Here is a 25,295-nt window from a genome sequence, read left to right on the forward strand (position 1 = left end):
CATATGTTTGTAACAAGATTTGATAGCTCAATCGGTATCGTATTGGACTGTGACGCTCGCGGTCCAGGATCGAATCCCCATGGCTGACAACATGTCGGTGGTTTGCGCATAATTGCGATTTTTATAATAACTGAACCACGTATCACCCACGGGCTTGATTATTGTGGGTGGGTTTTTGCTGAGCGTATATGTTTGTGCCGTCCTTATTCAATTATTCATTGTATATATTTCATTTCATACTTAATGAACTTGCTAAAAAACTTGTTTCATAATATTTGTTTGTAATGTCATTCATTCATTGTATATACCCATTTCATTGTATATACCCGTTTCATTGTACATACCCATTTCATTGATACTTAATGAACTTGCTAAAAACTCGTTTCATAATATATGTTTATGCCGTCATTCATTCATTGTATATATTCATTTCATTGTACATATCCATTTCATTGTACATACCCATTTCATTGTACATACCCATTTCATTGTATATCTTCACCAAACACACCCTCTTGGGCCTCTAGACCGTTGTTTGACGGCTTAGGGGCTCTCATAGCGGGGGTAGTGTTTCGTGTGCCTGTACCTTGAACTCGCTAAAGACTCGATATGGGGTTCAGGGATAATTTTTTTTTTTATTTTAAAGATTTATATATTATATAATGAACAAGAAAATATCAAAGACATTATTTCTGCTATTAAAAAACTAGAAGAAAACGGAATTAATATATCTGATGAACTAAATCCTGAAAAAATAATATCTGATTTTGAAACGTTAGAAGAACTTAAAAATGAAAATAAGTATGTTCTATCATCTCAATATAAGTTCATAAAGCAGATTCAGGCAGCTATGTTTCAGTCACTGACTATGGTGAACGATGATCAAGTAAATGAATTTATGCCTCTTTCTGTTGCAATAGAAAAGATCAGGTCAGAATTATCCAGCGAATATGAAACAAAAAAAAAACAATCAGTACCCGCATAAGATACTTAAGAAAAATTATGTCAGCGGGTAAAGACTGAGTACTAATATAATTTTCCTCACTGTATATCACATCAAAATTAATTTACAAATATTTCAGAATAGTAATAAAATATTTTTTGGAAAACTGATTGATTTCTATACTTTTAAGTACCAACCACCCCATCAGAATTAGCAAACTGACTGATTTGTATACTTTTGAGTAGCAACCACCCCATCAGATTGATTCATAAAAAAATAAAATATTTCAGAATAATAATAAAAATATTTCAGAATAATAATACAATTTTTTTTTGTAGTATTTTTTGGAAAACTGATTAATTTGTATAATTTTCAGCACCAATTATTACCCCATCAGAATTAGCAAACTGATTGATTTGTATCATTTTCAGTACCAACCACCCCATCAGAATTAGCACACTGATTGATTTGTGTAATTTTCAGTACCAACCACCCCATCAGATTGTACAAAATTGATTAATTTATCCCATCAGTGATTATATTTATTTATTCTGAAATATTATTTTTTTAAGTTGGTCGAGTTTAATACAGGAGTGTGTATAATTTAGAATCTGATCTCGATAATATGTTCTCGGCGGAGCTCATCTAACTGTTCTCGCTTCCGTATTCATCAATAACTAAATTAACGCTAAATTGCTCTGTGTTTTGAAAACACTGTTCTGATGGCGTTTTTCAAGTGTATAAAAAACAATCACGTGCTGGTACATTATATAACATTTACTGGATTAATTAAGATTTCACATACAGATGTATCACAGGCTCTTCTCCACGCATGTCAATTAAGCGATTAAGGTGGTCTGTGAGCTTAAAATTTATTCGTGGTAACATATTATTGTGACACCGCAGATACACAGGATTAGTTGGTTCTTGCACAATTAAACTTCCAGAGGGAACTTGTGGTGTAAATGTATATAGGATGTATCCTTGTTGAGCCTGATTTGATTTTCCGAGGTCTATTTGATAGCTGCCATCGACTACATCACAAACCAGATTGACCACAATCGTGCTGGTTATATTAACGATTCTCGGAGAAACGTGTCTGCCGCCGCCATGTGGATCATTATTATGTCTTAGAACAGTTGAAGGTGGGGCTAGTTTTCTCCACGCATCGAATATTTTAGGGAAGTTTTCGTTGATAAGATCATTGAGTGATTTTGCTAGTTCTTCAGCATTAATCCCTGGTATTACAAATGTTGGTAATTGTTGTTCAGTTATTTTGTAATGATTGAGAAACCATTCTTTAGCGTTATAATTATCAATAATTATATTACCGAGTTTAACCATATTCACAATGATGGTTTTATTAACGTATCTAAGATCTGATATAGCCTGATTTAGATGTTTTATCGTCTCAATGATTTGCTGTTTCACATCATCGCTGTAGCTATCAGAAAAGAAATTTCGTAGTTTGTTGATTGATTGTTTAAATTCAAAATTAACAGGATCAGAATATGACTGAATAAATTCCTCATTGACGAGTGGAAGTATTACAATTTTTCCATCAGCAAATCGTTAACTATCATCTATTATTTTGGGAAGTTCTTCACCATCATCTGCTGTTATAAAAATGGGGAATCCGGGCTGTTTCCACGGATATTTACCTCGATATTCAGGAACTGTTATAAATTTCCTTTCATGTGTGATAAAATCAGCTCGAGTTGGTTCTGGTGGTATCGGTGTTATCGGTGGTGATATTTCAGGCCAACCTAGTACGAATCTTATCGTGGATTGATAGATATCAACGGCATAATCAGGAGAATGTATCTCAACCGTCGAGGACAGCGTCGGTTCATGAACGTTAATTGATATTTTTGCTTCTTTTCCGGTTATTGATTTTATTCTACGTTAAAATTCTTCATTGATTTGTTCGATCTCATAACTACCAGTGGGTATTCCAACATTTATCCAGTCAGGAGTACCATCTGGTTTGTTCTTGTTAGCAAATACAAGCGAATTATTTGCTGGTGTACCATTAAATGATGTTGATCTGATATTCGGCCAGCTGTAATATGCCCGTAATTGAGCTAATGCTATTTCTTTTACTGGAATTGCAGTAGGAAAGTTAATACTAAATTCAGGATTAGTTGAACTTACCGAGATCATCGTTATCTTTGGCGGAGTTGTGTTAGTCACGATGTGCTGGAGTAATTCTGTTATTATTAGTACTTGTATCTTTAATACCGATACCTTCGTGATATATTTTAGTCACCATTGAAAATTCGACATCAGCAATCTTATCATGTAATCAGATACTTTTTCATTCATGCAGGTACATATTTTTTTTTGTGATGATATTAAGCACACCTGCAATCGTTGTTGCTGCTGAAATACAAATAGTTACGGCTGCTGCCATCATTGTCATCGCTGATAATATCACACCAGTTCCAGCAACAACAGCGGATACTGAATAAACAATCACATCAACGATAACTAATCGTCGTCGATATTTTTGTACTTTTACTGTATATTGTTCGACTCGATCTTTTAGCGCCGCCTGCCATTCACGCGCTTGATTGTATCTGTATTGTGCACCATCCATATATTTTTATGCAGCAACCAATTGAGGTGTTTCAGCTACAAAACCCAAACACCACCAGTAAGATGTTGAGGTTAATTTCTTATCATCTGCTTCCAGGATAAAAATTTCTTCGGTTCCGCTATTCAATATAACAGATACAACCCCGGAAAACCTATCCGTTGAATGAAGCCATGGATACGTTGTAAATATCTCAAATCGCGCACCACTGAAGACAGACAACCTGTACACGCCAGTGACTGTTGCGGTATATTTGATGGTTTTATTTTGCTGCGACCATGTTGCGAATCCCGATAATACAGTGCATACGATGTTTGTGATATGCCCAGGAGTTATTCCGGCTGGAATTTTAATCAAATTGGTTTTATTAACGATCTCAGGAATCCCCGCTACGATGTCTTGCTGTGTTCGTTTGATCGTGTCGATGTTCGTCTTGATATCAGAAAGTTTCATGTCAACGGAGTGCGGAGTGTCGAAGAATTCTTCTGCGGTTCTTTGATGGTTTCTGCGAAATCTTGCAAAAGCGCCCACGTGAACGTCATACTCGGCCCGCAGCGTGGACAATTTACCAACTACGTTGTCGACGTATTTTTTTGTTGCTGCATCTTCGTCGGATGTTGGATCCGCTAAAACCACTATTTTATTTCCGTTCATGCTGAGTTCACCCGTCATTGTGTCACCGGTATTTCTCGCACGATTAGCAACGCTTCTTGCAATTTCATTTCTAATTGTTGCAAATGATACACTTGAATCTCTGATTCTACCACCGTCAGTAAACACAGGAATATTATCCGTAACTGCACCAAGTACTCGTCGAACTATATCATACCATCTGATATTGCTCGTTTTTAGTTTACCATATCGATCTTGAAAAATAACGACCTCATCTGGGTCAACTCCAGCCAGGCGCATGATATTAGCGAGTTCATCTTTAGTCGCATACTTCGACGAATCAACATCGCCGGATTTTCTCTTAACGCGGGAAGATCTTCTTCCGTAAATATCAACCATTATATGTGATCCAAGATCTATTTAAAACGCTTTACGCGCAACGAATCGGTTGCTTGTATAATCATGCACAACTTTATGTGGCGGTTTGGATGATTTTGATATAGCGTCGGGTACATTAATTACTTCACAGCCGCATATTGGCGGATCTGTCATTGTTTGTGTGGGTAGTGTTGAATACCAAACTTTACAACCAGAGGTTCTTGCGTGAAGTGGTGCGACATACTTGATAAATTCAGCAGGTGGAGCTAACCCGTATGAATCAAAATATACGATTCCACGTGGATCAACCGCGTATGATACCCAATGAGTACCGGGTCCTGAAGTCGAGTCTAGATTAATAATACCTGTTTCGAGTTTGTTTGGTTGTTTTGGTAATTGATCTCGCATAAAAACACCTCTAAAGGCTTTTATTTTTAATCGTTTAGCAGCATCAAGTAAATCAAAATTTGATGCTGAAACAACTAACGTGGGAGCCTCAGACCGCTTCCCCAGCGAGATCCCGGTAATCTTAGACCGCGTCCCTTTTTTTTTTTTTGCTATATCGTCCACCAGTTGCTTTCTTTAGAGCCATTCCAGCAGCTGTTTCAACAGCACCTAACGCGGCTGCTTTTGCTACGGCTGGAGAGGCAGCAGCTATTAACGCTGGAATAGCCGCAAGAAGTGGATATATACCACCCATTTTAACCATGTCTTTGATGGCGCTCGGAGAAAGACGTAATTGAACTCCAGTTTTTGATTCTAGGGCTTTATTGAAATGTTTAATCTGATTATTTGTCAACGATAATTTGTTTGGACCACCACCCATCTGATCTCGTTTTAGTGATATTTTAGTTCCGCATTTGCTGGTGGTTTTGGATTGAAGCCTTTTAACCTGACCGGGAGTCAGAGTAACATTAACATGACTATACGACATTTTTATATAAATAATATTTTTCTGAATAATGAGAGATTTTCCACTGGTGCATCAACGACTCTCATTCGACCACTACCACCTTCAAGTAACATGGCTTTATCGCTGAGTATGACCGCGATTGCTCTATAATTAGCACCACCTGTATTCAATGTTGCTTTAAGATGTACATCAACGACAAATTGTTTTGATAGATCAAGATGTTCCAGTGAAAAATAATAAATCGGATACAAAGTTCTGAAATCATATTGTGATATTTGCAATCCAGTATCAACATTTTGATCACGTCCCATGAATGACATTAAACGATGATATGCACGTCCTATACGATTCTGTTCATAATTTAGTTGTATATTTTCTGTTGGTTCTTGTTGTCCGTTTATCCCTAAAGAAATATCTGTGATACCTAGTTTATCAAATATCATATGAGAGTGAACTTGTGAGCCTAATCGATTAGTTTCCTGAAACGCAACAAAAATATGTCGCGGTGCAGAAACACCCTGTTGTGATGATATATGCCATGTAAACTGACCGTTAACGTTAGTTTGCATACTATCTGTGCTTCTTGTTAACCATGACAATAAGGATTTACCACCAGTGTCCATGAAAGAAATTAATTTTTGTTCTACTGCGATCGTTGGAGTCATTACCGGCATCCACAGTGAAAGTTTAGACAATATTACTTTACCAGCATCACCAACAGGTCTCCACAGAGCATCGTTATCATCACCTTTTCGCACAAGAACAACCGTGTGTCTAGCTCCAAAAATAACCTTTCTAAAATTTCTACAAAATCCAAAAATATGCGATAGTGGAATTGCACATGAAAATCTTGTATTGTCTCCTAGTAACATATTTTTACGTGCTGCAAATCCCAAGTTGAAATTTTCCCTAGAACCATGAACCACTGGGGCCACATCAGCATCAGCGTTATTGGCAAAATTTCTTGGTCGTCTTATATTATACGGATCGCTTTCAGGGTGATTGGAGTTATCTTTCACAAACATCATTGTAGGACCTGCTGATCTTGTATAATCATCAGAATATCTTGCTAATCCTATTATTGTTGTAGCAACGTCTACATCTTTCTGAATCGATTCAATATTTGTTCCATCGATCATATAAGTGGCGCTATCAAACAACGCCATAATCCCATTGTTGACAAAACCAACTTTTACTGCGCCTCCGTAATTAGTGTCATCCGTTTTTATAATTGTACCTTCTACCTCAAGAAAAGCCTCAGCGGGTTAAAAGTATCTACTTGTATCATGAACTTCTAGTTCAATTCTTCCACGTTGATCTGGTATTCGTGCCTCATAAGAAAAAACTGATAATCACGTACCGATTCATCTTTAAGGACAGGTGCCTCCATATCAAATGCTTCATCGGATTCACGTTTAAACATTTTATTATAATTATTTTCGTCTAACACGAAAACCGTGTTAGGACACTCCACTTCCTGATATCATGCTTGAAATATTATTTCCTGATTCACTGAGTCTTTGATCTATCAAATTTGATGTTATATTTCTTTATGCCTCTTCAGATAATTCCGCTAGATTTTGATTTGCAGCCTGATTTATTATTTTACTTACGTCTGCGGGCATAATATTAGTACTTGCCAGTTTCACTGGTGGTTGTTGTTTTCGTCGCAATAATCGTGCTAGTCTTTCTTTGATTGCCGAAAACGCCTTACCAGCAACATTGACAATTGCTCCAGGAGCTTTTTCACGAACAATATCGATAGCTTTCATCGATATTTGTTTTGCAACGGGTGCTGCTTTTGGAGCTATCCTTATGAATAATCTCCGCACAACATCACCAAGTCCATCTCCGTAAGTAGCTCTGTAGATTGGTAATCGTGAGTTTACCGCTCTGACCTGTACAGGTTTACGATGATTATTATGTATGATCATCTTTTTTAATTTACCATTTATCTAACAATTAGTCATCAACAAGTTCATCGATAAGTTCTCGGTAAACTCCGATATCCATGATGCCACCTTGAAATAATCGCCGACAAATATCAGCTGCTTCATTAATTATTTCTGGTGAATTATTTCCGGCACGTTTTCCTCCTATGAGAACTTCTAACCGTGACACGTCATTGAGGATATTATCAGGACAAATAAAATTATTTCCTTCTGATGTAGTCAGGAACCCACTTCCTACAGCGCTTGGAGGATCATCGTCAGGATCTCTTTCTTTACCCAGTGAACGTAATTTCTCCTGTTGTTTAGTTTCTATATCTCTAAATATTTCTTCTTCTTGTTTCCATTTTTCTTCTGCCTTTTGCTTCATTTCCTTTGCCATCTGCTTCCTTTTCTCTCTAGATGGTTTCAACATCAATTGCTGTTGTTCTATTTGTTGTAAAGGTGGAGGAAGTTTCTGCTGGGCGAGTTGTTCTTGTTGTTTCAGTCTCTCTCTATAAAGTCTTTTTACTTCTTCATTAATAATTTTATATTTTTGACCTCTAGCTTGTTTTTTGTTGTAATATACGCGATATATATATATATATATATATTTAATAAGATTATCATCATTTACTTTTTCATAATGGGGTTTTAAAATACTAGATTTATTAAATATACTATTTAATATTGCTTCGGGTAATTGTTCTTCTTTAGTATTTCTAATTTCTTCAACAACAACACCCCCCTAAATTTTGCAATCAATTCTAAGTTTTTTTCTACTAGTTCAGGTTCAGGTGCATGTTCTTTTTTCACGTCGGCAACTTCAGTACGAAGTTTTCCAATACTTTCAAGTATTTCCTCACCAACAGGTGGAGGTTGAGCCGCAGCTATTTCCCTGGCTATGCCAGGTGGAAGATCTCGTAAAATCTTCTTTGTTTATTTCTTCTTGCTATTTTTTCAGTTTGTTCTGCTGTTTGTTTTGATACCGGAAGAAGATCTTCTTTGATGACAGCTGTAACCTTTTCAGTAGCTGCAGTGACGGGTTTAAACAGTTTTTTAGCTTCTTCGTACTCAACTTGTGCTTCTTGCTGCGCTTGTAGATTTTTTCTAAATGAGTCTCTGACCGGAAGAAATTTTTTAATTGCTTCTAATCGTTTTCGTGCCATTCTTGCATTATGAGATTCTGGATGTACAATTATTTTAAATACAACAATTTTTTAATTGATATCAGCAGAGAGAGGGTGTAAATTTAATTAAACAGATATCATTCATATAATGAACAACTGTGCGTGGTTAATTCAAGGAACAACAAATAAATGCAACAAAAGGTGCCGTGGAGAATATTGTAAAAAACATAATTATATTTTAAAGAAAAATCCTCATGCTGGTTCACAAAGATGTGTTGGATGTAACAACGGCGTTAGAGGATTATATCAGATTTGCAAAAATTGCGGTGGAGATCGATACAGAAGTTTGATGAACTATTACAGAAAAAGAAAGAACATAAATCCAAAAATAGAAAAACCACCATCAGAACTTGAATATTACTTGAAGAACAAAACAAAAGATTCCCATGATTCAGATGAAGATTCCCATGATTCAGATGATGATTCCCAATATTGATAGCAGCAGAGAGGGTTCGTCTACAATTCTGTTTGGGACAAACAATAATCGTAGACGTGGTATCGACCTCTATGAAGGGTCACTATTTTTTTGGGTCTTAACACAAGGGTGACCCTTCCCTTAAGTGGTCTGTTCACCCTCTCTGCTGCTGGGGGACTACTCCTTCTTCCTATCAGAGGCAAAGTAGCTCGTGCAGTGGTTTAATCAATGTTGGTTTTCCACGTTTGATGGCTTCGGGCGGGATGCTGTCACTACCTGGTGCTTTGTCGTTTGGAAGGGAGTCGATTGCTTTGCTGAGCTCCTCTAAGGCTGCACTTTGTCAAGCTCTTCCATGGTGGGCAGATTCTTTATGCTGCTGAGGGCTGCATCGGTGACTGACGTTTCTCAGGAGTATAGCTCTGAGTAGTGCTCTACCCATCTGGCCATCTGTTGCCCATGGTCTGTGATCTTCTCTCCCGTCAGAGATATCAGGGGAGCGACCCCTTTCACTGTAGGGCCTAGAGCCTTCTTGATGCCACTGTACATACCTTGGATGTTTCCTGACTCGGCACTGTGCTGGATCCCTTCACACAGTTGTTGCCAGTACTCGTTCGCACACTGTCTAGCAATGTGTTGGGTGATACTTCGAGTACCTCTGAGAGCAGCAAGCATCCGTTCATTGGGGCATTTTTTGTAAGCTATGAAGGATTTTCGTTTCTCCTCGATTTTTGGTTCCATCCTTGATAGTTGTGCGTTGAACCAGTCCTGGCTGGGTTGTTCCTTCTTGCCAAACGTTGACATAGGTGTACTGTAGATGGCACCCTTCATGGCGTTCCACTTGGCTGTAGCATTGTGCTCCGGCAGGTCCTGTAGAGCCTCGTCCAGGGCGGACACATACTCCTCCACCTTGGCAGGGATTGACATCTGCGCAGTGTCTATGCGAGGACGTCCTTTTGGTTTTGAGCAGTGTAGCGTGTGTGGCTGTAGTCGCACTCTGCTGCTCACGAGGGCATGGTCGGAGTCGCAGTCTGCACTGTGGTAGGTTCTGGTGGAGAGGATGCTGTTAAGGGCAGAGCGCCTGGTGATGACCAAGTCGAGTTGGTGCCAGTGATGAGATCTGGGGTGTTTCCATGACACTTTATGTTGTGGCTTACACTTGAAGAAGGTGTTTGTGACGCACAGGCCATGGTAGGTGCATAGCTTCAGCAGTCTCTGACCGTTTTCTTTGGTATTTCCAGTGCCATGATATCCGAGGCAGGTAGGCCATGACTCTTGGTCCACACCTACTCTGGCATTAAAGTTGCCGAGGAGGAATAGCTTTTTGGGGGGCATCCTTTGATCTGTTCGTCCAGCTGACCATAAAACTGATCCTTCGTGTCTTCTGACAACGTGAGGGTTGGGGCGTAGACACTGGTGATGTTGACAGGACCTGAAGCAGTGGTGAGGCAGATGGACAAGAGACGCTCAGTGCCCACTGTGGGAGGTTCAACTGCGGCCAGGAGATTGTTTTTGATTGCGAAGCCCACTCCGTGCTGGCGGGGATCCTCAGGCTCTCGACCCTTCCAGAAGAAAGTGTAGTTTTCCTCTCTGAGGGAGCCACTAGAGGCAAGCCTGGTTTCCTGGAGGGCAGCTATGCTGATATTTAGTCTGGTGAGTTCTCTATTGATGATGGCCATCTTTCTGGTGTCGTCCACTTCTCTGAGGTCGTCGAAGATGCCTGTACACATAGTGCACACATTCCACCTTGCAAATCGAAGAGCTGGAGTCTTCTTTATTAGTTTCTTGTTTCTTTTGTCTGGTGTGGAATTACCGTCTGCTTTTCATGCTGAACAACACACTGAGCTCCACACACACGCTGGAGCAGGCAGACGATGATGAGCCAACACCTTATTGATCGGGGGCTGCCCGGCTTGAGGCGGGCGATAGTTGGCCAGTGGGACACGATGATCTCTCCCACCATCAAAGCTGACCCATGGCGCCCCTTCCCTACGCCAATCGGGTGGGACTTATAACCCGTAAACTGTCAGCTTCCGTGTTGATTCTTCACTCAGTAGCAAGACTGGAGTGTCCTTTCCAGGGCGCAAGCCTGGGCATGGAGTATGGAGATCCTGGGCTGCCCAGACGTCAGGGTCCCCCTCTTGGCCTTGCTGGTGAGGTCCAAAGGAATGCTGAGCATGGCATTTGGCACCAGTTTGGATGCAGGAGCTGCGGGAAGGAGGTCGTAGTTGACCCCCAGCCGACTTAGGGGCTCCACTCCGGATTTTCTGTCTGGGTTTACTCCCACAGACATGGTATTTCACTGCATTCCAGTGAAAAAGTTTATAGCACCCTGATATTTATTGTAACTTTTGACTTAGGTATTAAATTATACTAGTTTGTAAGCATGATAGTACAAATCAGTATGAATGGATTTTAGCACTGAATGCCACCATTTCAATAACTTAGGCCTTATTCTCTGAAAAATACTATTCTCCCAAAAATAATACTTAAAGATTTAATCAAACTTAGCATGTGGTTAGATTGTGACATTTTATAAGACAGGTATGTTCAATCCACAATAGTGTGTTCAAAGTCAAAGGCTGTGATAAAGAAATGTGCACTGCACTTGCATGTTTCAGGTGAAAATGTTAAATCAAATATACTAAATTATTTTGTTGGCAAATGTGGTGTGTTTGAGTTCCAAAAAAATATTAAAGATCATTTTACTACTCATCAGTTAAAGAGAAGAAACAGACTTATCTTTGATTCCTGGAAATTCTTTTTCATTAGTAGAGCATCTTGTTTTATTACATACCTGTTTAATTTTACTTGGTTGATATTTCATTTGATATATATGTTCAAACCACGTCTCCATCTCACACACTAAGACTGGAATCATTTTAAGTTTTTGATTGATGTCTGCATGTTGATGATATTCACAGGTCCACCAAATTACACACACACACACACACACACACACATATATATATATATATATATATATATATATATATATATATATGTTTTAAATATTTCATTTACATTATAAAATTTTAAAAGTATAAAGACAGAGATAATGTATTTGGTTTTGTTCAGTGCCTCTGAAAAGAAAATTTAGTATGATATCTGAATACCCTTCACCTGATGACCTAATTGTATCCCAAGACAATATGAAACTTGATTTATCTACTGATGTGGAATAAAGCTGAAACGTATTATTGTGTATATAGTTTTCAGTTACCAAATATGTAACAATTAATAATATTCTATCATAATGCTTTTGACGCATTTTTATTATTTTGTGTCTTTAATATCCCTTGTTCATTACCTTTAAGCTCATCCAAGAGACCTGCATTGTATGGTACAACACTAAAATTTTATTTACTTTCTACAGGATTCTGATGACGAAAGTTTAGATGGATCATGGATCAAACTTGAGACCCCTGCATCAAACCAATTACCAACCTTGTCTGGAAGTGTTTATTCCAGTGAAGAACTAAGTGTGACACCAGTCTGTGCCAAATTTCCTCAAGACAAGCCTCTATCTGAGAAAATGAGAACAGAGGAGGCCAGTGGAGGAAAAGGAAACCACGCTAACTCTGACCCAGACAAGTCACATGAATCAAAAGAATCACATGACTTACCTGGAAGTTTTGATTCCTATTCCATTGAAGAACCAAATGTGATGGTGTTCCATGGTACTGATGGTCAAAATGCTAACTTGTATACCCCACAGAAACTCTTGCATATGGCTGTGGAAGATGACACTGCCAATAATTTTCCAAAAGCAATTAATCAGCATGCCAGATTTCCTCAAGGCAGGCCTCAGTCAGAGGAAGTGAGACCAAAAGAATCTGATGGAGAAAAAGGAAACTGCACTGACTCAGACCCAGATGAAATGTGTCAGGTAGCTTATTTCCAGGGCATGAGCTCTCAGTCAGAATTATTGATCCCTGAGTCTCCACTTAAATCTGGATCAATAGCCATGGGAACTGCAAGACTGCAATACACAACAGATACAAGTCATTCTGACTCTCAAGAAGTTGTGACCAAACATATAGATCATGATAGAATCCAGACAAAGACAACACATCAAAAGCAAGGTCCAATATCTCTGACAGGCCGACGTGGCCCTCAGTATTTAGTTACTCCAAGTGTGAAAGAGGATGTTTGTGAACAAGACAGAGACAGTCAAAAAACCAAAGAATGTGGACATGAGAAACTGCACCTTCCACATATTGGTAGCAAAGGGAATGTTGTTAGTGATGAAGATGAAGAGGGTCAGACTGATGTATGCCACAGTCAGCACCATCCTTCTCCAGATATTGAGGATCTTGATCATACAACGAGGGAGTTAAATATAAAAGATGAAGATGTCAATAGTCATCCACAGAAAGAAAATTCAACAAAGGAAAACCCTGAGATTGCATGGTCATATGAGAATCCTTCAGTACATAATGAGGGACCACTTGAACCACTGAGGACATCTGTGATGGATAAACCAATAAAGACAGAGGTGCTTCAACCATGTACAGGAATATCTGCACAGGGATCGACAATACCAGAACCACAGCCAATTATTGAAGGATTTTCACCAAATTTGGCAATGTCCCAACCCATCCAAGGAGTGTCATCACAAGATATGACCATGACAACATCATATATGCAGATGCCACAGCCCTATGCAGAAGTGTCCTTTGAGAGGTTGACAGTGCCACAGCCTAACACTGATATTCAGCTACCCTATATGGGAATGCCCCAACCAATTACAGGATTGCCCATACAGAGTATGCATGTACCACCTGGAACATCTTGGCAAGCAAATTCACCTTACATAGAAGGGCAGATTTATTCAGTTGTAGCAACAGGACAAGCGACAGTATCAGGAGGTAACTACATGGTCCCTCCAGGTTATGCCGGTCATTATCTTCATAACTCCTGGCAAACCATGCCATCCATGCCACCTGGTAGACCTCAAATGAATTATGATCCTTATGGCTGGCTGCATCAGTTACCTCCATTCACTCAGCGGCATGTACCAGCAGCATTCTCACAGCCTTCATGTCCAACATCACAGGTGTCATTCATGTACAGTATGCAGTCTTTGAGGCCACCACTTGGTTGCCCACCCACTCAAGGAGGTTTCCCTGGACTCATGGGACCAATTGATAATGCTGGGCAGATGGCATCAGTTTCACAAACTGGTCCAGTGCAAGAGGATTTAGGCTGTATGAACAAGACTGGAAGACCACAGACTATTACTAAAGCAGAAGGCATTCAACAAATGAATACAGCAGATAGGTATGAAAAAGTGACAGTTGAACAAAATCTTGAGATGAGGAAAAGGGATGAATCTGAACTGAATGAAGATAGACGTCAGTCTCAGCTCAACCCCAAATTAAGTGAAAATCAATTTCAATTCAACAAAGACTCCCTGGAAAACAAAGGTCATCCTGATAGAGTGAACTTCATTGATTCCCAAAGAATTTCCTATGAAGACAGACGTGATGTATTGAAAGGTTTTGAAAATGACAAGGAAGCCTCATCAAATGCCCACATGGACCATGCTGAAAAAGGTAAAAAACATAAAGAAGCCAGTAGAAATACTACCATTAGAGGATAATGCTGGAATGCTTTACTATGTAGATAATGAGGGCTATGAAAGAATGAAGGAATCAAATGAAGATTCTGGTAAATGAATTGAATATATTGAACAATAATTTCTTGTATTGACATGAAATACAAATGTATACCAATATATTTTGGGCTGCACTCAATGAAGTCAACAGAGCCCATAGTAATCATATATGTCTGTCTATCCGTCTGACCATAAAGCTATTTGCTCTAATTGCCTATCCTCCTGACTTTGGTTTCTGCAATATTAGTTTGCCAAGCTTTGCTGACTTTGAGCAAAAAAATTGGCATACAGCTTGATATTGATTAGATCTTAATCTGCTTCCAGAAAGTGCTATATAATCTATTTCCAGGAAGTAACATATAATCTAATTCCAGAAAGTGGCATATAATCTATTTCCAGGAAGTAAAATATAATCTATTTCCAGAAAGTGGCATATAATCTATTTCCAGGCAGTAACATATAATATATTTCCAGAAAGTGGCATATGATCTATTTTGTGAAAGTGCCTCATAATATATGTCCAAAGTGCTCACCTTTTCTGATCACTTCCATATGTGAGAAAGCTTGCAAGTATTTTCCCATGGGTCAGTTGTCAACATCAAGAATTTGGTTTCCATATGAGAACTTTACTGGGAATTGTTGGATTTTAACTAAATGCAATATGTAACTTTATATTCATATGAACTGGAAAGAGCTTTATATCCTGCCTATGATACCTGTATTCATGTCGTTTGTTTCTGCAGCATAATTTTACCAGGGATTGCTGATTTTGAAGTAAATATTTGCTGAGCAGTTATATATTTTTTGAAAATAAGTTTTGAATCACAACTTGCTATATTTTAAACATACCAACATGTACTTTGAACTTAAAAGTCTTAGGAGACTAAAATGGTATCTCCTACATACAGTATAATGTTTCATACTATTTTGTTAAATTAATGGCTATATCATTTGAATAATTGCTTTTTATTTTAATCAACACATTTCTTGCATGGATTAAATCAATGAATAATGATGAGATGGGGGTAGAATCATTACAGACCTCATTGTACCAACACACTTTAGAGTGTAACAGCATTATGCAAAAGGTTTTCATAATGGTCATATTACCTATTAGGGATTGGCATATTGTTTATTTTGAATCAGACATGTATTATGTGTCATTGGGAAGCTTGCAGTCTAGGTAGGTTAACAGATTCTACACTCAAATTTTGAATCCAGACATGAATTATGTGTCACTGGGAAGCTTGCAGTCTAGGTAGGTTAACAGATTCTACACTCAAATTTTGAATCCAGACATGTATTATGTGTCATTGGGAAGCTTGCAGTCTAGGTAGGTTAACAGATTCTACACTCAAATTTTGAATCAAGACATGTATTATGTGTCATTGGGAAGCTTGAAATCTAGGTAGGTTAACAGATTCTACACTCAAATTTTGAATCCAGACATGTATTATGTGTCATTGGGAAGCTTGCAGTCTAGGTAGGTTAACAGATTCTACACTCAAATTTTGAATCCAGACATGTATTATGTGTCATTGGGAAGCTTGCAATCTAGGTAGGTTAACAGATTCTACACTCAAATTTTGAATCCAGACATGTATTATGTGTCATTGGGAAGCTTGCAGTCCAGGTAGGTTAACAGAATCTACACTCTAATTTTGAATCCAGACATGTATTATGTGTCATTGGGAAGCTTGCAATCTAGGTAGGTTAACAGATTCTACACTCAAAGTTTGAATCCAGACATGTATTATGTGTCATTGGGAAGCTTGCAGTCTAGGTAGGTTAACAGATTCTACACTCAAATTTTGAATCCAGACATGTATTATGTGTAATTGGGAAGCTTGCAGTCTTAAGGTAGGTTAACAGATTCTACACTCAAATTTCGATAATCATTTAATTTTGGTTGGCAATCAACACTCAATTAAAGACTGATATTTCCGTCATGTTCAGACATTTTGAATAATACATTTAATCCAGAATTATGCCCTCAGAAACATTCACCATTTGCCAGAGAGCTTAACAGATATGGGTGACACTGAAGTTATAATTTTTGTTAGATCAGTCTGTGATAGTTGGCTCAATTCATGAGGAGAAGTATTTAAGTAAGTTGTCACTTGAAACCTACTTATTGTTTGGATTGATTTTTCTAAGGCATTTTTTGGCACCTCACAGGATTCATATCATTGTTGTCATAGCTTGAGACATTTTCATTCTGATGGAGAGAGAATGGGATGAGAAGACAGAGAAAACTTTATTAGGCCTTAATATGTAAATATGACATGCATATGGATAGATACCTTTCTAAAATGATAAAAATAAATCAGTTAATTTTTTTTATATTGCCACAGTTTTGACACCACTTTTATTTCCACAGCAGTGGTATGAATTTTTCTTTCACATACATTTCAGTATCTCATTATGAAATATGTAATATAAGTTTGATATAGCAATTAATAGCATGTGAGACAGTATTCAATAAATATGAAATAGTTCTTTCTTGAAATTGTTTAGGTGAAATATAAATTTCTTAAATACGTTTGATAAGCAAAAATTATTTTCTATAATTTTAAATGCCTAGTTTTGAATGTACATTACCTATTATCTGTTTGACTTGAATTGTCTCTAAATCTTTGTCTTTGAAACTTCCTGCCTCAATCCTTTTGTTCAGACAAGCACCAAAAGGTGGAGCATGAAGTGTTGTCAATTCCATCCATCTATCTGTTTTTTGGCATGATAACTTGAGATTTAAATAGTCTACAGTTACCCAACTTTGTGCATGGCTTGTAGCCGAGGTAAGTAAGAACCTGATTGACTTTTCAGTCCAAAACTGAAAGAAGATATGGTTTATGTAAAATACATGGAATTCACTGCTATCTACAGTTACCAAACTTTGTGGATTGCTTGAACTTGGGATTGGGAAGTACCTTATAAATTTTTAGGTCAGAAGTTAAATATTAGAGTAATAACAAGAAATGATTATAATGCATCATTGAACCATCTCTAAGGTCACCAAACTTTATGGATAGTGTCAATTGCAAAGTAAAATGATCACAGATCAGAATCATTGACTGAAAGAAGAAAAATGGTTTCTGCACAATAGCTTGAGTATTCCACCATCTGCAGTTACCAAACTTCATGGAATGGCTTGAACTTTGGATGAGAAAGAGCTCTATTGATTTCATGGTCATAGTCACATAAAAAAGAAAACATTATTTCTATCAAATTAACTTGAGTGCTCTCCCATTTACAGTTACCAAACTTGATTAATGTCTTTTCCTTATTACTGTGACTGAAGGAAGAAAAATGGTTTGCAATAACTGCATTTATAATGATCTCATGTTACTTGACTTTGTAGATAGCATACACAAATATACATGATAAAACTTATTTCAATTTTTAGGAAGCTAAAGCCTTCCAAATTAAAGTAAATATTTTCACATACAAGATAAAAGGTAAATGGTGCAAGATAACCTTATTCTCTTAGCTATTTAAAAAGAAAAAGGATTAAAATTAAAAATCCTTAAAATATATGACCACAATTTGTTATATCAAATGCATTCTTTGGTCAAGGTCACAGGGGTTGGTAGAGAGTGTGTATGTGTGAGTGTGAGTGTAGTAGGGTTTAATGGTACATCATAACAGTAATTGCTATATGGTACTAATTAAAAGTTAAGGTAAAAGAATTGGACTGATGAAAGGGAAATAATTATATGCAATAAATTTATGTGTATATCAGGTACCTTGACCAAACTTTGTAAATTATTTGTATTTGAGATGAGAATAAATGACTTGCATCTGAGATGAGAAATTATCGACCTATTGATTTTGGCATTCATTAAAGTTGAATGGCTTGGTGACTCCAAGAAGAAAGATGGTCTCCATATGATATACCGATCTTTTATCATCTGCTTTGATTAAACTTTGTGGATATTTTCATGCTTGAAGCAGAGATGACACCTGTTTATTTTAGTTTCAGTAAGTCAGAGGTCAAGGTTATATGGACTGAAAGAAGAAAAATGATTTCCACAAAACTACTTAAGTCTGTATCACATGCCTTCCCTAAACAAGAAACAAGAAAGACACATTCATTTTGGTTTCCATAAAATAACATGAGTCATATGCTACACAGTATGTCTAGACATTATGGATAAGTTTGCACTTGGTAAATGAATGAAAATTGTACTGATTTTGTGGTCAAATGTCAAGGTCATTGTGACTGTAATTCACAAAAGTTTTTGATGGCTTGCATGCTGGACATTCTAAACCACATATCTTGACAAGAGTTTGTGGAGATCTTTTCCTTGTGGTATATTAGAAGTCTATAAATTTGGGGTGAAAAGTTACGGCCATTTTGACTTCTATAAAATGAGTTTTGCTGAATAACTTTTGTCTTTGAGTAAGTTCTTTCAACAAATTTTGTGGATGGCATGCACTTAAGATAATAATCCAATCTACAGATTAAGGGGTCAGAGGTCATGGTCATAATATGAAAATAATGGTTTCTGCAGATTAACTTTGTTTCTTGACTGTATTAGTTTAACCAAAGGTTCACATCATTGAGACCAATTGGTCACTGATCCCTAGTCAACCATTGTATACTAGTGCCTATTGGTATGTATATTTAATTTGTATTGTTTTTTTTTTTTTTTTTTCTTCATAATTATATATTATTTATAATTGTATTAAGTATATCATTTTGTCCAAAATCAAGTTCATTTATTTTATAAACAACATGATACATAGCTAATATTTCTCTGGGAGTGTTGATTTAATATTCAGTTCATTATCAATCAAGATACATGTGTTTATGTGGCTCTGGGTGTTGGATATTGGAATTCTCCCATGAAATACCAGGTCTACCTGTTTACCACATTCCTTGTTATAAAGTAACAGATTATATCATGTTGACACCTTAGAATTTTCCAGAAATTGGCTTTTGACCCTCATCCTGGTTTTGTTTTGTGTCAACATTTTACATAATGTTGTTTACTTAAGAAATTACTTATTCTTGCTTTAACATCTTTAGCAGAATCATTCTTATTATCGTGTTCAGTATTTGAATTAGGTGGAAATATTTATTCAGATTATTAGTTTAAGACCATAGAGTCCTAACACTACATATGGTACAGTTAATTAGTGGATAGATGTATAATGTAATGATCAAGGGTTTTTTAATATAAAAATTCCTATTGACCTGTCTCTGTCTTACCTCATAATATGACTGTCCTCAACATTTTACAAAATAACTAGGGATGACCCTGGACTTATCATCATGCAATATGGTATGACAGTATCATTATGGCAGCTGGGGGGATAATTTCCAATTAATAGTTTTTACTCTTATAGATTTATATTTGTTTGTTAGTGCATCTGACCATAAAGCCATGTGAACTATGGCTAGTATCCTGAAAAGCAATACCTGCTGTGCATTGTGCAGCCATCAATACATTCACATTAGCTTTTTCCAACACCCCCGACCCTGTCTTCCCCCATGAAGAAAAACAAAAGAAAATCCCAAACAATGCTTGATCAATTTAGAAACAATTTATATGACCATCCATGGATAAGGGCTATTAATTTTGTGCAGGTGCCAATTCTTCATACATGTTCAATGGCCTTGACATTAATTAAAAAGTGCAACTTTGAAAAAAGTTCTGAAAAAAACATTAAACAAAATTGGAAGCAATAGATGACAGAAACTTGTTTTCATCAAAACCTTTCACATTCAAAACACCAGTTGAAAGCATTTGTCCAAATCTGGCACACCATTCTGTACTTATTTAGATAAATATTGTTGCCTTTAAGTAAATATCAGCCAGTTCTTCATGTAATCTGAGGCTTTCTTGGGCGTATTCTTTTAAGAGGATGAGTATGTGAATTCAAAACAAGTATAGTTCTTACAGATTTTCTACTGAAATATATACTGACATAATTAAATGGAGATGCATTCAAGTGATTAAAGATTATTCTTTGCACACCGTTAATTGTCATGTACTATCAACCCTGTCTTGAGAGACTATTGCCAGTACATCCTGGTTTCTTAAGACAGGTGGTCTCTCTTTGGAGGTCATTTCTTCATATAACTGATTAATTTTGTTCATATAGAATCTCGTCCCCTCAAACAATTGTTCTCTCATAACAGTAGTTTCTTAAATCAGGTTTTACTAAATAATTAATATGTATTTATGTAATCATGACTTGAACTGTAAAAGCTGGATTTGGTTTAGTTCTTACTTAAGTCATTCAAAAAATCATTACATTTTTATCTGGTCAGATGCTGAAAATATTGAAAGTAAACCACAGAAAGATCAGGAAAATGCTCTCTTTGTAGGTAATTTCTGTATATAACTAAATAATTATGAGCATCTAGAATCTGGGCATTCAAGACAGGAAGTCTTTCATTAAGTAGTTTCTTAAGTCAGGTTTTACTGTATCATAACATGTATTGTTTATGTATCATGACCAGAACTGCAAAAACTAGATTTTATATAGTGCGTGGTTAGCCATTTAAAAATCTTGACATTTTTAATGTCTCTTATCCCATCAGTTCCTAGAGAGATTGAAAGTAAACCCCAGAAAGATCAGGAAAATGCTCAAACCCCGAGGATGATCAGAGTCTTGGGTTTAGCAAAGTCTGTTTCCCAGGATGCTCTGGAGCTGTTCTTTGAAAATAAAAAGAGGTGTGGTGGCGGAGAAATAGAGAAGCTGGAATGGGGAAGAAATAAGAGAGAGGCTTTTATTACCTTCAAAGATCCCTCAGGTAATGTGAACTCCCTTGTATCCCTTGTTATCATGTTTATATAATGTATCCCATAATTAATGATTTGCAAACTGATTTGCTTATTTATTAATAGAAAACCATCATCAGGCTGAAGAATGGTATGCCATATCTACAGAAACAGATTTTTTAAAAATGCCAGTGAATGGGTCAGAAATATCAAGGTTATGCAGAGCTTGATTTGAAAATGTTATATACTAAATTATTATGTTTGCCTTGATTGGTCACCGTATTATATCACAATTCATATATAGCTGATAAATAAATCAGCTGTCTGTCCATTGGAAACTTTTATTTGATAGTTGATTGACAGATGCCACCTTTGGATTATGGGTTAAGTCTGTTTATGAATGACCGATTGTACAGAGAGCATAGCACTAATAAGTTATAAGACATTTATTGGTAGTTTATATAATTTAAGGAAAGAAATACTTAAAAGTTTTAATAACTGTGTTACAAATTAAGTTGTACAGAGTGTGTTGGAGAAACAAAAGAGAGAAACATTCCACTTGGAGCAACTGAAGCTGACAGTTGAGGAGTACGTCCCGCCACCTCCAGATCCCCGTAGACTTTTCCTGACAAATCTCAGCCCCAGAGTAACACAGGAATTATTGATTCTCTATCTGGAGTCCCGCTGTAATGCAGCACCAACTGAGATTCTCTTTGGAAGATCACCAGGAACAGCTTTAGTTACCTTTTCTGAGCCACCAGGTATGCAAATTTTGAATGTTTAAGCTACTTGAAATACCAGTATGTCAAATGTTCCTGGGAATGTATTTATTTAAGCATAAAATACTTTCATATATTTGCAAAAAAAAAAAAAAAAATAGTCAAATATCATTTTATTCTTTCTTGTATAGAAAAGTGTCTGTCCATTTATATCAGAATTACAGGACTTCTGCAATGATCCCTGTGTTTAGGTCAACATTGACTTCAAGAATCTTGATCATTATTGTGGGAATAACAAGTTTAATTTGAATTCTTACCTTGTTGTTACAAAGCACAGGAGAATTTCTATGACGACCTCAGTGTTTGGGTCAGCCTTGGGGGATGTGGATAGCAGCTCAATGTTAGTAGTACAGGAGAGCTTATACTTTGATCCCATCATTGGGGTCAGCATTGGCATTGGGGGACATGGTAGGTTAACACTTGTGTTTAAGTTTTGATTTGTAATGGCTAGAGTTCCAAATGATTTACAATTTGCCATAGATATTGAGTGAATGTGATATTCTCTACACTCTTAGCAAAATTAACACAAAAACAACATTTGATACAGATGAGGTGGGACGAAAACTTTTACATTTATCAGCAACAGTTATAGCATGGTCTGCCATCTACTTGATAAACCGCAGTATTAGTTCTGGTGTCTTCCCAGATAAACTTAAATGTGTGCTAAAATTACTTCTATTCTTATAAAAGGATGTAGAAGTGATCCTGGGAATTGCAGACCTATTTCTGTGCTATCAACTGTATCAACTTTTTTAAAAATATGTGGCAAGACAGGTTTATAACTACTTTAATATATTTTCCCTTTTCCACAAGGAGCAGTCAGGCATCCACAAAGAACATTCATATCAAATAGCTTTCATTAACTGATCAATGGCTGGAAGAAATTGATAATGGCAAACTAACTGACATAATATTTCTAGATTTTAAGAAAGCCGCTGATCTGGTTTTGCATGATATTCTCCAAAGTAAACTACATTGTTATATATTTCATGACCATACAAACAATTGGTTTAATTCATATTTATGTGATAGGAAGCAACAAGTCTAAGGGAAATTTTCACTCCATCTAATGTTATATAAAGTATGGTGTTTCACAGGGTTCTGTGCTGGGTCCAAAGCTCTTTCATTTATTTATCAATCATCTTCTACTCTATACTCAACATGCAACAGTTTTTTCATCAGGTAGCAATGGTTATACCCTGGAATGCAAACTTAGTTCAGACATTGCATCAATTGACTATTGTTCAATAGTATGGAGATGTTGTACTAGTTCCAACTAGACTGAATTCACAGGCTTTGAAAACATGCAGCTCAGGTGATTCTTGATGCCTGGATCGATACATGATCATCAGATTTGTTCACAGAATTAAAATTGTTAAGAATAGGTGATAGAATACATTTTCTGAAGGCATTTCTGGTTTTTAAAGTTTAAATCTACAAATTGTCTTCTCCCTTTAATGTAAAATCAAATTTTAACAACAGTTTAGAATTACCAAAACCTGGCATTGAGCAGTTCAAAGGAAGTCTACATATTCAAGGGCTAAAAACATGGAATCAACTCCCTGCCAACAGCTGATCTGTGGATTCAGTTAAATCCTTTAAATTGCAGTATTTCAGACCTAACTATTAATGAACAAACTGGAGAAGAAAAAAAATTGAAGTTTATGTTCAGGGATTTGTTGTAGTATTGCTCTTATAATTTATCACTTGGTTGTTTTGTATCTTATGTATTATCATTTTTTTAAAGTATATATATATATATATATATATATATATATATATATATATATATATATATATATATATATTATGAACATCTCTCAACTTTTGTTTCTAATGTTGTTTGATGAAAAAGTATGGTACTGATGTAACTTGACTGCATGCGACAGTTTTGCAGAATAGAAATTCTACAGTACATCAATAATAAAGCAGTTGAAATTGTAAACTATGAGAAGCTATTAGGATTCATTTTTGAAACAAGTGGAAAAACATGTAGACAATATGTGTAGGTCACAAGTCCATCTAAAATTTCATTCCTTAGTAGAAAGAGGAAACTCACTGCTCATATTTAATAAGCTGATTCAGTTAAATCATTTTCAAATATGTACACATTATTTCCAATCTACATATCAACAAACTAGAAAATATAAGTTTGATTTCTGGATTTATTACATTCTTACTCTTCAAATTTATCACTTGATTCTTATGCATATATTATATTAGAATATTTATAAAAGTATGTAAAAATTTCTTGTATATATAAACTCAATGTATGAACATCTCTCTACTTTTGTACCTAATGTTGTTTTATTAAAAATTATAATACTGATATAAACATTTTTGGCAGAATAGCCTAAAGATATATCTTAGAAGAAGTGATCGTTAACTGCTATGTATACATGAAGATCTTGCAGAAAGTCATTTCCTAACATTTGTATTGGAGATATGAAACAGTTTTTTTTACATGCAGTGAAATCCTTCTACTTTCATAATGTATTTTTAGTATGTATTGGTAGATATGCTTTCTTGTATGTATTGGTAGTTGCCATGAAACTTATCAGACAAATTCAACCTAGGATCTACTTTGAGTTTTGTATTACTTAGATGCATTTATTTCAGGCATTCTCACTTGTGGGCTGGGTCTTTTAATTTCATATGAGGACCCAACTTAAAAGAAACTAAACCATCATGTCACAAATAAGGTCAATATGATCCACATTTCATGCTTCAGTGAATTCCTTTACATTGGGCATATGGTCATAGTGTCTTAGTAGTTTCCAGTCAGTTGGCTTTGTGGATTATACTGAGCACTAGAGCATCACATGAGTATATTTCATGCATCCATGACTTTACTGGTAGATTAGTTTCTAAAGTAATCTTAATGGTATAGTTACATACGATTTTGTAGCTTGTTTCCAGTTGGACACCATCATTTCTAAAAGTAGGTCACTGTGACCTATATTTCCTGCTTCGTTGGCTTTCCTTAAAATTAGTTGGGATAAGTGTGATATGCACTGTTGATTATGTAGGTACTTGTTCATGCATGTTTATTCTTCTTGGTGAATAGTAATCACCTAATTAGAGAGGGACATTGATAAATGTATTAACCCAATTTTCCTGCTTCTACTATTTGCTGAAAGTCCAATATAAAATGCCCAGTTAACTTTGCTCCAGAAGGCAGGCAATATTT

General features: G+C 36.3%; 1 protein-coding gene across 1 annotated transcript in view; it reads left to right on the top strand.

The window, feature by feature from the left end:
• The window catches only part of LOC149794969 (protein mono-ADP-ribosyltransferase PARP14-like), a 137,181-nt gene that overhangs the window by 33,044 nt on the left and 78,842 nt on the right, over positions 1 to 25,295 (top strand). Inside the window, exons 3-5 of the mRNA XM_089964629.1 lie at positions 12,349 to 14,530; positions 21,146 to 21,358; positions 21,842 to 22,087. Coding sequence (XP_089820755.1) covers positions 12,349 to 14,530; positions 21,146 to 21,358; positions 21,842 to 22,087 — 2,641 coding nt within the window. The remainder of the gene's footprint in view (positions 1 to 12,348; positions 14,531 to 21,145; positions 21,359 to 21,841; positions 22,088 to 25,295) is intronic.

The sequence above is a fragment of the Sinohyriopsis cumingii genome, chromosome 7 (assembly GCF_028554795.1).
Source record: "Sinohyriopsis cumingii isolate HCF-2022 chromosome 7, ASM2855479v2, whole genome shotgun sequence".
Classification (NCBI taxonomy): domain Eukaryota; kingdom Metazoa; phylum Mollusca; class Bivalvia; order Unionida; family Unionidae; genus Sinohyriopsis; species Sinohyriopsis cumingii.